The following is a 17,207-nucleotide window of genomic DNA, read 5'->3' as shown; positions in this document are numbered from 1 at the left end:
GAAAAGGCTTTTATGCTATTTACTATGATGCACAGTTTGAACAATGTTCAATTTGTGTATTTGTAAACATATTTTGCTTTAAACACTGTTTTGTATTTCTACGAGAAATTCCTTAGGAATAAAATTTACTACTAAGTAACTCTTTGCTATGCACTCATTCGCGCTCTAATTTGAGCGCCAGTTGATACTTAAGCACATTAGGCAACCTTAATAACATTTTGAAAAGTTCCGTAAAGTTTTATAATTCTTTATAAAAATAGTACTCCAAAAATAATAATTTTATTTAAGTATGTACTGCTTTTCTGTAAAGCTATAGATCCAACTGGTGTTAGGACATCTTACAAGAAACTGGGAACTCAAACAATAGGTAAGAACAGCAAACTTGAAACACATAAGAGCTGGGAGTCTGGTTTGGTTAAGATACATATCTAATAGAGGAAAGTGCAGAAGAGCTGGATTTTAATAACATCTTGTCATTGGATCCAACATTATCCAGCATCTTTTAATTTTACTAATATTATATATGTCTTATATTTTCTTATAGAGGCTTTTGGCCTGCCCCCTTCATCCACAGGTTTGTTGTGTTATTCACAGGGGCAATATGTCAGCCAACTTGAGTCACTGGCTCCCTTCACTGTGAGTGATGGCATTCTGCACAAAGTGCCTTTCTAACAAAAAAGTGGCACTTTTAAGTGTGTAGGACTGTTGGACCGATGTATGTTTTTTTTAATTTCTAACTATTTTATTTTATTCTGGAAGGGCCCGACAGCTCTGCACACATTGTAATAAAAGATGGACACCCATGTATGCTCATGCGTGCACAAGCACACACACAGGCATTTATCTTTGAATGTTTCTGTAAACCTCCTGAAACCCTTTAAGCTTTCAAAGATGGACGCATGTGTGTATTATTTCATTTTAAATTCCTTCCCATTACGTGCAAAAAAAAACAAAAACCTTTCATCAGAGAGACTGAATGTTGGGAAAGAATCCAGGTAAACTTAACTTGTGAGCAGGTCATCTAACTGAGAGAGCTAGTATGCAGGAATCAGACCAAGAGAGAAGAAAAGAGAGAGAACAAGGCAATCGGGGAGAATGATTTAGAAAGACCAGACCAAAACATGTAGAGCCCTCGCCCCTTTAGGCCTCCAGAGTAGCTAAGGTCGTGGGGCAAAGACACTGAGGTGAAGTTGTACCGAAGCCGACTGCACTTGAAGAACCGGTGGCTTCATGCTACGTTTTAAGCAAATATTTAATTGCTTTTACTAACATTATGATCTTGTAGCTTTCATATTGATATTGTAAGTCTTAACGAGTAGGAAATCTTTATAAGAAGACCACCGATGAGTAGGTAACACAAAGATGAAACACAATCATTTTCTGAAACGTGAAACTCACTCATTTTTGTTCTAACAGGGATTAAATTAAAAAAATGCAATTTACTATGGAACTGTGGTAACAATGACGAAATCTTTATAAGAAGAGCACCGATGAGAAGGTAACACAAAGATGAAACACAATAATTTTCTGAAACGTGAAACTCACTCATTTTTGTTCTAACAGGGACTGAATTTAAAAAATGCAATTTACCATCTGACTGTGGTAGCAATGATGTTGCCTGTCATCAGAAGGTGCAACAGTGTAGTCAAAATGTGCAAAAAACTATTTCATCATGCATATTACATCTCGTACCAGTAAATTATGTGCCTAGGTACTAAAGAGTAATTGAAAAAATACATACCTCCGGAAAAGGAGTGCTATGATCCCATTTCAAGAGTTTAAGATACGCATGATTTTGAACGGTCACTGGACTGAAAGCAGTAATGCTGTGGGCAGCTATTGGTCCCGCTTCCCCATCAGAGCTCAGAGACTCCATTCTGCTCCTACTGGCGAGATCATCTGCTGCTTCCTGCAACCATTTGGTCACAAACTCCAGAGAATCTACAAAAAATGTTTGAAGCTTGTGGATGGAAATTTGTTTTGGGCAAAATCAATAGTCACACAAAAGAATACAGGCACTGGCAAAGTCAAGGGGTTTGGTGTTGCCAAGCTGGTGCGATCGCTACGTTTTTTTTATTTTTGACTGCAAGTATATGCCACCAAAATATAAAGAACACAAAAACAGAAAGATAACATGCCACCACCTAAACATGAGACCATATGCTTGCAAGAAAAAAAAAAAACTTTGCATCTTTGCATTTAGTTTTACTAGAACAGTATGGGTGTGTCCTAGGAAGAAGGTTTACTTAGAGTAGGTATAGAACTCACTTTTACTTTTAATGTACATCATCTGAAAATACTATATTCATTGTCCCAAAGAAAAGATACTATCGGCTTTGAATTATTATAACCTAGTTTAAACACACAATGATGACTAAAAATATTAAAGAATACAAAGGGAAATAGCACTAGTAACGTATTGCCCTCACAAGCCTTGGCAATGAAGTGTACTTCTTTTAAGCCCGATGTGGAGATGCAATCAGGCAAAATGATGACACTTAATGTGCCAGAGAGCCAGTGGCTTAAGTAGGCAGCTCTACTGCCCCATGCTGTAGGGTGCGGTGCGTGGAAGCAAAATGTAAATGACAACTGAAAATGCCAATAGATCCAGCCACACTGGTGGTGTTCCGGCAGTGGTAAACTGCCCTGAGGCGCATGGGTTGGTGGGAGCGGCTGACGGAGATGACACCACTATGGCTGCACACGCAGCTGTCCCAGGTGGCCAGTCTGGAAGGATTCAGAGGATGGGTCCTTATAGGGATTTCCACTCTGGGCGACATAATGTGCAACAAGGTACTTAAATCTTTTCAGGACCTACAACAAGAATTTCTACTACACCAAAGCCAATTCCATAGGTATCTCCAGCTCAGGCACGTTACTGTCCCTTATTTATGGCACCTATATTCGCTCCCTGAATACAATCCACCGGAGGGCAAGCTTCTCTCAGAGCCTACAAAATAACACAGATTCATTGCACCTTAGTACTCCACAGCACTCACACCCTAACAGTCCTGAGGGGCGTCTGGAAGGCGGATCTCACCCAGATGGACGATGATGATTGGGCGGAGGCCATGCGCTCCCCCCCTGGAGGTGGCCAATTCGGCTCGCCTCCACCTCATACAATTAAACTACCTGCACAGGGCATATTACAAGAGACATCGACTATGCAGAATGGGTCTTATTGCCTCCCCGCAATGCTTACACTGTCAATCTGAAGACTACACTTTCCTACACACAGTCTGGAGCTGCACAAGGCTGTCGCACTTCTGGAGGGGCATTGCTGCTTGCCTGGGAGGAAGTTTTAGCGTGGACCATCCCCCAGGACCCCAAGCTAACTCTGCTTCATATCACAGTAGGCCTTAGTAGCCATAGATATAAGTGTGCAATACTTCTTCTGGGCCTCACCATTGCCAAACGGGACATAGCTAAAGCCTAGAAAGCCAATTGTGCGCCCGCCCTTGCTGCTTGGAAAAGAGGACTAGATTTTTGCATGAGCATGGCGATAGCTGTATTTCAGGCAAGAGGTTGTCCCCAAAAGCACCCAACAATTTGGCAGAGGTGGGCGGACCACAGAGGAAATACCCTAGCTCCTGTACATTCACACACCTCTGCCACAGATGATGAAATACGTACCTATGAGTTGTCCACTACCTGAGGCAACATAAAACACAGATGTCATTCTCATATTGCTTCTAATAATTGCATACGACCGACACCTTGGGTGAGCAGGTGGATGGGACCTAATCATGCCAACTTTTAGGTTTTGGTTCTTGCACTGTTTTCAATTTGCTAATAAATGCCCTCCCGGCCATTTTGGATGTGGAAACTATAACATTCCAATAAAATTCTGTTAAAAAAAAAACAATAGATGAAGAGGGCACAAAGACCCTTTATGTTTGTATTTTTTATTTATGATTTTTTTATTACATGAAGCAGGCCAGATCTGAAAATATAGATCATCGACAAGGATTACTGGACAGTACAGCCTTAGTAATCCATTTTTCACAAGCACAATATCCCCTTTCAGAATGTTTGCCCCAAAACCGCCAGCCACGATGGAATCCTGTATATCATGTGTGCCACCTGAGCACCCAAGCCTCTGATCCCCTTCTTAGTGAAACAGATCTAGAGACAGTGGAACTTGTTTAAACTGCACATATTTTTTAATATTATTATTCATTACTTTAATACTGCAAGAAAACATTAACATGCCTACGTCAAACCCTCAGCTGAAGCAACACACTTCTCTCCATACAACAGTGTATCACTCAAATGCAATCTTAGTGCACAAGCACTCCCAAGATAAGGAGGAACCATGAAATTGAGGTCCTTTTGGAATCGCAAAGGGATCTGACACGCAAAAGATGGGCATAATCAAGACAGGTGTCACTGTGGCTGATTGTTGTCTCACAAATAATGACCATACTCTTTATAATTTACCATACTCTTTATGATTTAAGGAAACAAAGGTTCAAAACAAAAGAGGTTATGCAGACATTTTTCACTACTCTTAATGTCACCTCCAGCCAGAGAGGCAGACTGAAGGAAACATATTCTTCGGATATGGATGATCGGCGGATCTCCCGGCCTCTGCATTGCCTGAGCAGCTGGTGCCCTTAAAGTGGAGATATTAGAAACATTTGAAGAAAGCATCTCACTCATACTTTATATCTTCAACCACAAGTAAACAGATGTCCGTGGACTTTTCCATTAGCCACGCCTCCCAACACTGTTGCCAGATCCTTTTGAGCTGCAACCTGGTAGCTAACAGCCAACTACCAAGCTGAAATTAAGATGTGATCTGGCATTGTTCAATATCACTATACACCAACACGGAACAATTACCTCCTTGGATGTAAGGTAAAGCACTGTGAAGTATTTCAACTGAAACTCCGATGCACAATACAAGAGAGAACATTCCAGACCTTCTACAACCATTTAACCCATTAACGAAGGTGATCAAGCAATTTGTTTCTACTTTCAATCTTACTTGGTTGCTTATCAAAAAAGTCCTGGAACTTCTGCCTTTCGTATTCAACAGACTGCTGCATAAGATGAGGGCGGATGCTACTGACAGCAAAATTGGCCATGTCAATCTTCATGAGATCCAATACTGAGAAAATTTCTCTAGAATATAAACAAGTACAGAATGTGTAAATGTTTAATTTAAAAATCTGATTTGAAAGCTTGAAAAATAAGTTTTGCGCGACATGCTGAGCACTGGAACAAAATCTACTTTCTATAAAGTAGTATATTACGTTCATAATACACTGTGAACATGTAAATGCATATATAAACACACCCATAACATCACTGGCTGCAAAAGGCAGAGGGGCATTGTAGCTAGAAACTGCAACTCTGTTGTATAAACCCTCTTTGCTAGTACTTTGTTTAAAGGAAGTAATCTGGCACCCTGCCAGGTAATCCTTTAACGGACATGTTTTGCGTATTATAACCAGCAGACTTCAGGGGTTTTATGGGTTTGTATTTGTTGATCTATAACTAAACCTTAAGAGAGAAAGAGAGTATGTGTTTGTTATGTAATGAAGTTAATATCTCAACTTAATTTTCTAATCCAATTAATGTGTAAATATTCAGTCCCCATAATGGGTGATTTATTCATTCTTAGGAGGGAATAAAAAGATGCTTGTAGTAATTCATACCCAGACTATTTTAGGGAAAAGGTTTCTTACGCCAACAAAACAAAAGAGAAACAATTTGTGAAAGTTAATAATGCATAAAGTACCTTTGTCTTTTAATACAATACCTTAATAGAGGAACTATTTCTTTTATGTCCTTCAGTTTCTTAATGGCATCATCTCTAGCCGGTGCGCAAAGCATTCCCATCATTTCAATAATAAATTTCACGAGTTTAGATATGTCTAGTGCACCGTTCTCTGCTTCTTGTTTGATCAAATCTAGATCCAGTACTTCATTAATCTGGCTTCTTATTCTAGTGTGCCCAGGCAGTAAGAACGAACTCAGAGTCTGGAAGAAAAATAAGCAGTTGCTAAGTACATCTGTCTAGATTTGTAAAGAAAAATAAAAAGTATTTACTCTTTCAACACATTCACAATCAGACATGAGCAAGAAATGAATCTTAATCAGACACTAGTCTTTTTAGGTTGAACCTACCAGACAGTGCGAGCTGTCTGGTTGTAAAAAACCTATTGTTAACTTACGGCCCACCCACTGCTTACCACTGGTTGGCTTTGGTGACACTCATTTGCTTGCTTCTTATTTGATGGCTTGCCTTCCTCTTCTTGTGTTTGTCCCTGCCCTGGAGCATAGCCCAATTACCACCCATTTGGTTGGGGGTACTTGTATCATTCCACTGCTCAGTTTTAGGGAATATTTTTTTTATTTTTGGTTGAATCCCCTCCCATTAGAGCGCACCTGTCTCTCCCTGTTCCTCTTGAGTGATGCTCCCATCCCATCTCTAATAAGCTGGTGGTATCTGTGTTGCTTCCACCACCCCCAGGCTATCTGTTGCTTCCCAGTCTTTCACAGTCTGGCGATTATTTTTTATTTTTCACTACCCAAAAACCTCCACTGTTGCTCCCACTACCCTCTGCTCCCCCTGTTTTGACTTTGCCCTCATTTGGGTTCCGGAGCTCATCTTACTGCCCTGACTTCTGGTTAGAGAGCAGTTTGCTTCCACACAAAGGACGGGAAAGCCGGTTGTCCGGCATAATTTGGATTGTATTGAGTGTTTGACCCTTCACTCACCGGAAGAGTTGCAAAACATTAAAACTGGGAAATAATACATACTTATCAAAATACTTTGTTTGTAGCTTGGTTTTTTATTTTGTGAGTATTTGTTGAAACATTGATATTTAAATGCTCATACTTTACATAGTCAATTAGTGAGCACGGATGAATCTATGTCTGCGTAAATTCCTAAACAGACAAAAAAGCTTTGTTGGAGTAGTCCCTACACTGTATCCAGTCCAACAGACAAGAGCCTTAACTGTCTCCCTCACGGCAGTAGCCTTGTCTCTTCCGGAATCTCAGAGACCAGCATCTGGGGATACAACTATCCAGTAAGTGAGTGTCTCCACCTTTCCTCCCTGCCAAGACATCCTTGAGGATTCTTGCAATGCAAACTCTCTGCCATGCTCTAGGATTTCAATACTGCTGTGTACTACAACTATCCTGCTCCATCCAATGAGGTGCTCTGCCTTTCATCCGCAGCACTGACTACATTGCAAGAATCCTAAATGAGAACTCAGAACTCTCTGCCATGCTCTCAAATGTCTGAACAACTATCCAATTCTGCCCATAGCAGGGCCGACTTTAGCTCTGGTGGGCCCGGTGCGACAGTCTTTTTTGGTGCCCCATTACCTACTTCGCCATGAATTCCCTTACTACCACTCCCCAACAGTGCATCTCATCTCTCCATAGCCTCTGTCTTACATGTATTTCATTTTTAATAGCGCTACTCATAGTTCACTCACACGCAGTTCTGTGATGTTTATGGTACACGTTCTCTGCAGCAGGCACATTAACCGTCCGCGCTACTTTATGATGAACCAAAGCTGCAACTAGACAAAAATCATATCTCTCACAAGTAGAAACATTATCTTGACATTTTTATTGTTGCCTGAAAACTGCTGGACGTGCTTTTAAACCAAAAGTTTTTTTAAAACACAGCGCCTCCCAACAAAGTCAGCACCAAGTGCGGCTGCATAGGTCGCACCGCCCTAAAATCGGCCCTGATCTACAACAGCGACCACATCAACACTGTTAGGTAAAGTTGTATCCGTTACTGAGAAATCCTCTGCAGTTAGGCTCACAATTAATCTTCCTAAAGGCCTACATGTAACTACATTTTAATTAGTGGGTAAGTTGGGCACTATTGTATGGTTTTCTCTGCAGTCACCTCTGGCGTCTGTAAATATCCAAGCAAGAAATGTACTAGATTGTCAAAGTGTAACTATATTGTGTTTTGCAGTTTTACACATAAAATACAACAACAATCTGCTGTGTAGATGGGAGCACTGTAATGTAATACACAGTCAGGGTTCGTATGAGGTCATGTACACGTGCACGTGCATGTTAAGAATTTCCTGTTGTTATCTTTCATGTTTGTTATTGTTTGAATATGTGTTCTGGCTCGTGGTGTTTAACTCCCTGTGCGTTCCGAATGTGAAATTGACAGTTTTCACTCGGAGGGCACAGGAAGAGGTCGTTACGCTGTGGGCTCCTATTTTTAGCAAGAATAAACTTTAATTCAAAGTTTAACCTCACTCTGCTTCCGAACAATTTGTTTATTACCTTGTACTTTTCATCTGGCGACGAGCGAGGTACTTGGTAATGTTCAGGAGCCCACCAGCCCTTTGTTCCTCTACGGTGTTGATTCACTTCATTTGCTTCAAGGATTTTGTCCACCTTTGTTGGAGCCTGTGATTCGGTTGATTTATTGCGGACTCGAGTGAGGTGATTTTCAATATATTTGTCTGGATTAGGGGATTTACTCCCCTCTACATCGTGAGGCAACTTTAGGGGCCATATTGGATGAGGGAGTATTCATTTGGTGAAGTGGTTTAGACTAATTTTAAATGTCAAGAAATCGACAAATGCGAGTCTTTTCCATTTTTAAGCGTTTTTTTTGGTGACGCTTATGTTTATTGCTATTTTGCGCTGGATCCAGTATTAAGAAGAAGTCTCAATTTTCATTTTTTAAAGAAGTCATTACATTTTTTTTTTTTTTTAAACCAGATTTTATAAATATTTATATATTTGTAGTTATGGCTTCTTCTCAACAAGTTATTGAACTTCCTTCATTTTTACCTCTACCTGGGAAACCTAAAATACCATGGAGAATTTGGTATCGCTCATTTGAAAATTATTTAATCGCTATTGATGCTGAAAATTATACTCCTAAAAGAAAACTGGCAGTATTGTTTGGTTATCTTGGCACAGAAGGTCAACAAATTTTTGATAACTTACCTGTTGTGACACCTACATCTGGAGATGGAGATAATTGGTCTGTGTATACGGAGGCAGTAGAAAGGTTAAATAAAAAATTTCTGGAAGAGCCAAACGTGATGCTGGAGCGTTTCAATTTCATGAAAAGGAAACAAGAAGTGGACGAGACTGTGGAGGAGTACATTTCAGCTCTGAGAAATTTGGCTGCAAATTGTAATTTTGGTTCAGCGCTAGATACCTACATCAGAGATCAATTTGTGTACAGTTGTTTCTCTAAGAAAATACAAGAGAGGATTTTAAGTTGCAGGGATCCTCTTCTTTCTGAAGTAATTGATATGGCGAAAAGCATTGAAAGAGCAATGGTTTCATCAAAATGTATTTCTTCTGTGTCTTCTAGTAACTGTGTGATTAATTCCATCCAAGGTTCTGATTCAATTAATGCGCTTGCGCTCAAAAATAACTTTGTCAAACCGGTATATAAAAAAACTAATTTAATATGTTTCAGATGTGGTTCTACTTCGCATGTAGGCAACAGTCCTAAGTGTCCGGCTTTAGGAAAAAAATGTATTAAGTGTCACAAAATAGGTCATTTTCAATCTGTGTGTAGAGGTAAGAGTGTACTTCAAGTTAGTAGTGTTCAAATGCATGATGACATCGTCACTCTGCAAAATGATTTTGATAAGATGGTTTTAACCGTTGAGTCTGCTGTTTCTATTCAACCAGGTTTCAAGTATAAAGGTCCTTTTTGTGAAGTTATCATTGCTAATTGCTACACATTGAGTATGATGGCTGATTCTGGTGCACCAGTCTCTATTATCTCGGATCAGCTTTATTACGCTCAATGGTCTGATAAGTTTCATTTGCATAAAACTGACATTTCTCCAAAGGCATATGGGGACAATGATATCGATATGTTAGGATTTTTCATTGAAACCTTGTCATGTTTGGGTAGACAAATTACGTCTAAAATGTATGTAGCTGTCAAAGGCAAAAATATTTTGGGCTGGCAAGACTTAGCTAAGATGGGTTTGAAACTTGTTCCCGGTTCTGAAAAACCTGTACAAGTCAATGACACTCAGATTTCTTACATTGGTGATACTATTGATGATTGTGCTTTAAAATCACTGCTAGATGATTTTCAAGATGTTTTTAACTCTAAAATTGGAAAAATAGACAAGTTTGAGCATGTGATAAAATTGAAGCAGAATGTTATTCCTGTAGCTCATAAGGTCAGAGCTGTTCCGTTAAGTGTGAGAGAGGATCTAAAAAAAAATTTGGATGATTTGAGCCGTGAAGGTATAATTACTACCACTGATGCTTCTGAGTGGGTCAGTCCTATTGTTCTTGTGCGCAAAAAGGGTGGCGAGATTCGTTTGTGCGCTGACCTGAGATCTCTTAACAAGAATATCTTAGTTGATTGTCACCCTTTACCAAAGATTCAAGATCTTCTTACAAATATTGGTACTGCAAAATATTTTAGTTTATTGGATCTTAAATCAGCATATCACCAAATACCTTTAGCACCAGAGTCAACTGATCTCACTACGTTTGTGACTCCATTTGGAGCATATACGTTTTTGAGATTGCCTTTTGGGTTGGCTTCTGCTGCCAGTGTCTTTCAAAAATTTATGGATTACATATTGAAAGGAATTGAGGGAGTGCAGGCTTACCAAGATGATGTACTCATTTTTTCAAACTCTATTGCTGAACATCTTGTCATTCTAAGAAAAGTTTTGAACTTGTTCAAAAAAGTTGGTATCACTTTAGGACTTAAAAAGTGTAAATTTCTAACTAATAAGTTGGATTATTTAGGTCATTCCATTTCTTCAGAAGGCATTAAACCTAAGGTATCACTTACTCAAGCCATCACTGAAGTTGATCCTCCAAAAGATAAAGATACACTTAGGTCATTTCTGGGCATGACAGAATATTATTCACGATTTGTTACAGGATATGCTCAGGTAGTACAACCTCTACGGTCTTTGCTTAAAAAGGGCATATCTTTTGTTTGGGAAAGTTCTTGCGATCAAGCTTTCAATGATATCAAACAATTGATTGTAAAGGCACCAGTTTTATCATCATATATTTCGGGTCATAAATGTACCATCACGGTTGATGCTAGTCAAAAAGGGTTGGGTGCTGTCCTTTGTCAGTGGGTGTCAGGGCAGGAACGTACCATCGGATTTGCTTCCAGGAGTTTAAAGCTGGCAGAATCTCACTATAGTACAATTGAAAGAGAAGCTCTTGCGTGTTCTTGGGCTGTTGAAAAGTTCAAAACTTTTATATGGGGTACTCGATTTGAAATCTTTACAGACCAGAAACCGTTATTACATTTGTTAAATGGAAATGGAACTGGTAAAGCGTCTTCCAGATTGGTTAGGTTACTTTCTCGGCTACAAGAGTTCAATTTTGAAATTAAGTATATTTCTGGAGGTCGAAATGTCAGGGCGGACTGCCTGTCCTGAATGCCACTACAAAGTGTTGGTTTAGATGATGATAATGATGAAACAGAAGCAGTTGTGGCAATCATTGAGGATGTTTTGGACTCTGTGGGTAGTATTCAATATAAAGATTGGATGGATGCATCTCAAAAGGATGCAGTTTTGCAGAAAGCAATAAGTTATGTAAGAGAAGGGTGGCCAAAAGAACACTCTTTGCCTGACTCTTTAAAACCCTTTGCCCAAATTTCAGCTGAACTTTCATTAGTAGAAGGAGTTTTGATGCGTGCTGACCTTTGTATTCCACCAGCATCTTTACGCAGTAGTTTAATTGAGTCTGCTCATCAAGGGCACCTAGGTATTGGAGGAACTTGTAGAATCTTAAAAGAATATTTTTGGTGGCCTTCAATGGATAAGATGGTGTCTCAATGGATTGACAAATGTGAAACTTGCTTGTTATCTGATAAACACTGGAAAACTTCACAGACACCATTACATTGCGTTCCGGTCCCTGTTGAGTCTTGGAACAAAATTGCATTGGATATTGCAGGTCCTTTTGATTTGTTACCCCATGAACAAAGATTTCTTATGGTAATGGTTGACTACTATTCTAAATGGGTTTATTTTGAGTTCACTTATACGCCCAACACAGCCTCTGTGATAAAGTTTTTACACAGGATTTTTAATATTGAAGGGGCACCAAAAGAATTGGTTACAGATAATGGCTCACATTTCACTTCAACTCAAATGAAAAACTTTTTAGATTCACATAACATTAAACATCTCAGAGTTGCATTGTATTCCCCTTCTTCAAATGGTCTGGTAGAAAGAATGAACAGATTTTTGAAGAAGGGGATACAAACTGCGCTTGCTATTAATACTTCGGTGGAAAATTTTCTGAATAAAAAGGTTTGGTCTTATTTGATCACCCCGCATTCCACTACAGGGGTTTCTCCGTTTAGGCTGTTACGGAAAAGGGATCCTAGGACTGTAGTCTGTCCTGATTGGATTAAAAACTTAGCAGGGCAACCAAAATGTTATTCTTGTTTAGATTCAAATAGAATGAGAATTAATGCAACAACCAAACAAAATTTGCAGAAAAGTCATTTTGATGCCACGCATCGTGTAAAAGAACAGAGTTTTACAGTGGGTGATTGGGTTTTAATCAAAAGTCCTGTTAGAGTTAAAAAAGGATCTTCTATTTATTCGTCACCAGTACGCATACTGAAGGTATCTAAAGGGTCCTTATTATTGGATAAAAAGGGGTGGTGGAGTAAAAGATGTGTATTTAAACTGTCTTCTGAACAAGCAAGAAAGATTTTGGATAACAAAAACATCCAGGAAGATGGTTTACAAGATACATCTCATCTGTTTTTTAATCATAAGCAAGGTGTTGATGTACTGAATGGTTCGGAAGCTTTTCATTCATTAGAGCATGGTGTAGAAATTTTAGACTCAAGTTCTTGTGATTCAGAATTTAATCGCTCTGTTGCAGAGTCTTCACAGGTTGTCAAAGAAAGTATTCACTCTCATGATGAAGCTTGCAGGACATCACGTAATGTTTCTGTACCGTCAAGATACAAAGATTTCTTTCTGTACTAATGTGCTATAAAACAGAATGTTTTGTTTGCAAAAGGGAAAGAAGATGTAATGTAATACACAGTCAGGGTTCGTATGAGGTCATGTACACGTGCACGTGCATGTTAAGAATTTCCTGTTGTTATCTTTCATGTTTGTTATTGTTTGAATATGTGTTCTGGCTCGTGGTGTTTAACTCCCTGTGCGTTCCGAATGTGAAATTGACAGTTTTCACTCGGAGGGCACAGGAAGAGGTCGTTACGCTGTGGGCTCCTATTTTTAGCAAGAATAAACTTTAATTCAAAGTTTAACCTCACTCTGCTTCCGAACAATTTGTTTATTACCTTGTACTTTTCAAGCACTTTAGTGTCGACATAATATAAACCTCCCTGCGGACGTCTGTTTTCTTGGGCAAGAGGTGATTGGGGAAAAGGGGTCAACGGGTCACTACGAACAAAATGTTTCCAAAGCAGTATCGTATTAACAAAGAAGCAGCTCTGTCACTGGGACTACCTGTGCAGAACTGAAACCTCCACATTCTCTCTCACGCACACGAACAAGTTCCCGCATCAATTGCAGTGTATTGATTGAAGTTAAATCTTCCACATCGGTTAGAGAGTGCACCCCAGGACTTCTCTGACATGGTTTCAATCCCAGAGTCTCGCAGACTTTCTCGGCACACCCACGGTAACGTTTGACTTTCTAAATTAAGCACGCTGACAAAAAGCACAGTTCAGTTGGTGTTGTGCAGATATACTTCTATCTTCCTACATGTTAGCATCTTTGTGTCTTTCTGTCCGACTCTCTCTCGGCCTATCTCTCTACCTGTCTGTGTAATCATTCTAGTGGCAGCCACGGAGGCCAGCAGTAGCTGCCACAGATCCCAAGCTGCCCATGGGCGCTGCCGTCACTGGGACTTCCTGTTACACCAATGCGTGAGCGAGGCATGCGCGTGCGCATTTTCACGAAGCACACACATGCCCATGCAGTCCGAAGTGAGGCGCAGACTACTGTTCGAGTGCCACAATATATACCAAAGAGCCTGTAGGAGCAAGAACATGGAATCCTCTGACTTCGTGAGGTCAGAGACCCTTTATATAACGTAACACCAGACGTCAGAGTACTGGGTGGCTCGCAGCTGAGCAGGGCGCGGTCGGAGAGGAGCGTGTGCAAGGACGCGAGCCGGTTGGAAGCGGCTGGAAAGCGCCTCGACCGGTTGAGCAGGGCACGGTCGGAGAGGAGCGTGTGCAAGGAAGTGAGCCAGCTGGAAGCGGCTGGGAAGCGCCTCGACCAGCACATCGCTCGTTGTCCTTGCTGGAATTCATCTGTCCTCCAGTCTCTGCAAGTAGGGCACCTTGCCTGCCTGCCTGCCTGCCTGCCAACCCAGGTGAGCGGCTCTCCCGGCGGGCTTGCTCGTTTGCTTGCTTGTTTGCTTGTGGACCCCCGCTGAGGCGGCCCGATTGGGTGTGGTTTGCGGGGGCGAGAGCCCCTGCACCCCTGTATCTCCAGAAGCAGGACTTATTCCTCCGGGATCCAGACTCCCACAGCAGCACGTCTGCTCACGCTGCATCACTGAAAGGCGGACTGGGACTCTGCTAGGACAGCACTCCGGGTCTGCATCGCATGGGCCTGGGGACCTGGGAGCCTCTCTGTCGTAGCAGCTAGCTGCGTACCGTCCCCTCCTGAGCCCTCTTGAGGAGTTACCTTCCCCGTGGCCTCTCTCGCAGACCCTTCGCCGAAGAGGCCCGTCCGGGTGCGTCTTGCGGGAGAGGGGGGAGGGAGAATCCAGTCTCTCCGCTTTCGCATCAGTAGCCCTTGCTTTTAAGACACAGACTCTCCTCCTGACGCTCCCGCTCTCGCCAATGATACCACGAGGTGGGTTGGGCCGGAGTCTAGTAGGCACTGTTCTTCGCGGACGCGGCCAATGCAGCGATGAGCCAAGGTATATAGTGCATCAAGGAACTTCGGGCAGCCGGAGGCTATTGCTAGTCGGCACTGGATGCCCATTAAGCCGGCCTTCTTTGAGTCAGCTGGAGAATAATTGGTTAAAATTTGTAAAGAGGGAGTCCGTCCTTTTCTGCCCCAAATCGCAAGTCAGCTGTATCAGCCTCCTTGTGCCCCTAGCGCGGGTACTCTCCACTATGACCATGAAGAAGCTTCGTTCAGTTTGCCTTCTTCTCTCAGGAAGATCTTGCTCAAAAACCAAATCCAACCCCATACGGAACAAGGCCAACTCGGCACTCTTGCTGAAGGGACAATCGCAGAAGCATCTTTTCTCCTTCTGGGGTAAAGAGAACTCCTTATCACAGGAAACAAAAGGTGAAGTCATCTCCATTGCACCCCTGGATTCAGAGTCACCTGGAGGTCCTCCTAGGGAGCCCCCAGGGGAGCTCTTAGGTGAGTCATTCCAGGCAGAAACAAGCCAGGAAAAAGTAGCTGGGGTCTTGGAACTGGGCCCTATAGCCCCCCCTTGCTGAGTCTGTTTTGACTGTTCGGCCCGCTTGGAGCCAGCCGGGGCCACTGCATTGTCCCTCCTCTTCACCTGCCTGGCCAGTCAGTTCTCTTTCTCAAACTGACCTGGATCCGAAAAACTCTTTGGAAAGTGCCGCCATTACTTCTACAGCGTCTACTGCTATCGGACCCTGTGACTTTACACTGCCGGACCTGGACCCAGTTTTATTTCAGAGATACGGCCCCCAAGCAAAAGATCCTACACCTCCGTCTGTGGTCCCTAGGTCCAAGGGCATACCGACTCCAACTGGTCTGGAGCTGTTTAATAGTACTCCGTCATTACAAGACTCATTATATATCCAATCTCATTTGTCTGTGTTGCCGCCCTTAGATGACAGTGGAATCCAGGCCATTCCACCTTTGGAATCTGAGGCCAGGCTCTCAGCTTCTTTGTTCAATTTGGAAAACCTCCTTGCTTCTATCTTAAAGCTCCTGGAGAAATTCGTAGGGGGCTCAGATTGTATCCTCGACTCCGTAACAACAATTCTAGCTGAGATGACTAAAGATAAAAAGGAGGCGGCACCTCTTGACCTTATTCAGCCTCACGTTGCCTCTATACAATCTTTTGTCAACCAGAGGGCTTCCTGGACTTCCCCCAGGGCACCCCAAAATGTGCACTTTTGCAAGGATGTGGGCACTCAAGCGGGAAGCTTCCAAGGCATCCGTCCTAGTGATGTAAAGCCACTACCGGTTAGTCCTGTGGACTTAATTCAATTTATTTTTGACTCTCCCACTCTGAAGTGCAATCACCTGGCACAATGCAACCAGCCCCCTGCAAAGGTGTTCCCCATCTTTGGAAGAGCAGTCAACCAAAAAAATGGGCCCACAATCTCCCCCCCCTTCGCTATCCCCAGTAGAAGACCCTAAGAGGGGAACCATCGCTAAAGGTGGGAAAAAAATCTAAGAGATTGAAGAAACCAAATCGACGAATCAGCAGGAAAAAAAGAAGGAAAGTACTGTTCCCCGAAGCGGTAATTGATGGGACAATCTCTCCTCAAACTCATATAGAGCCACACGCGATGCAGCCTAGTATGCCCTCTCCGTGTAGGCCCAATTTTACTAAAAGGGGACCATTAAGCATGCACTTAACTGACCTCTCTACCATTCCAGCCTTGAATCCAACCGCCTCCCCATTTTTGCCTCCCAGACGGGAGACCATCTCCATTGAGTCCTCTTATCTCGTTGTCCAGGGAAGGAGCCCCTTCAACAGGCTATAACACGGATTCTCAGATTATTGACTTTTTCCCCATTTTTGATGTCAACTTAATTTTAAATAGGTCCACCTTGTTAAGATGGCTTTCTGAATCTAGTTCATTGAAACACATCTCCAACAAAGATATTGACCTTGTCTCCCTAAGGATGGTAGGCGGTGGTTTCAGGGCTAGGGTCACCTTCCACTCTTTGAGCTTGGCGAACCTGGTCCTCTCTCACGCTGACTTTTTGCAGTGTTGGGGGATTGATGTGTTCTCACTCTCATCCCACACTGCTTTCGGAGGGGAAAGTTTGTGTCTATGAGCGCCGAGAGGCCCTATCCCCCGGTCTACTTTAAAGGCACTGATTTTACCATATACAGATCTAGAGTAGATCTACAGGCTCTCAAAGTATCCCTAATAGGGAAGGATAGGCAGGTGTTACTGCGGGAGACACGACACACACCAAATCTTCTAGCCACCTCTGTCCTGGAAGATTGGGGCTGGCTCCTGGGAGCCCTTGAGCAAGAACGGGGGCCCAGGGGCCCAATCCAGCCTT

General features: G+C 42.2%; 1 protein-coding gene across 1 annotated transcript in view; it reads right to left on the bottom strand.

Moving 5' to 3' along the window:
- TCP11L1 (t-complex 11 like 1) overlaps positions 1-17,207 on the bottom strand; it is a 279,925-nt gene that overhangs the window by 131,486 nt on the left and 131,232 nt on the right. The window contains exons 5-7 of the mRNA XM_069223521.1: positions 5,768-5,988; positions 4,991-5,127; positions 1,742-1,941 (exon numbers count right to left, since the gene is read on the bottom strand). Of these exons, the coding sequence (XP_069079622.1) occupies positions 1,742-1,941; positions 4,991-5,127; positions 5,768-5,988 (558 nt within the window). The remainder of the gene's footprint in view (positions 1-1,741; positions 1,942-4,990; positions 5,128-5,767; positions 5,989-17,207) is intronic.

This window comes from Pleurodeles waltl, chromosome 3_1, assembly GCF_031143425.1.
Source record: "Pleurodeles waltl isolate 20211129_DDA chromosome 3_1, aPleWal1.hap1.20221129, whole genome shotgun sequence".
Lineage (NCBI taxonomy): Eukaryota > Metazoa > Chordata > Amphibia > Caudata > Salamandridae > Pleurodeles > Pleurodeles waltl.
Note: the sequence above shows the minus strand (reverse complement) of the source record. Positions and strands in the feature narration are given on the sequence as shown.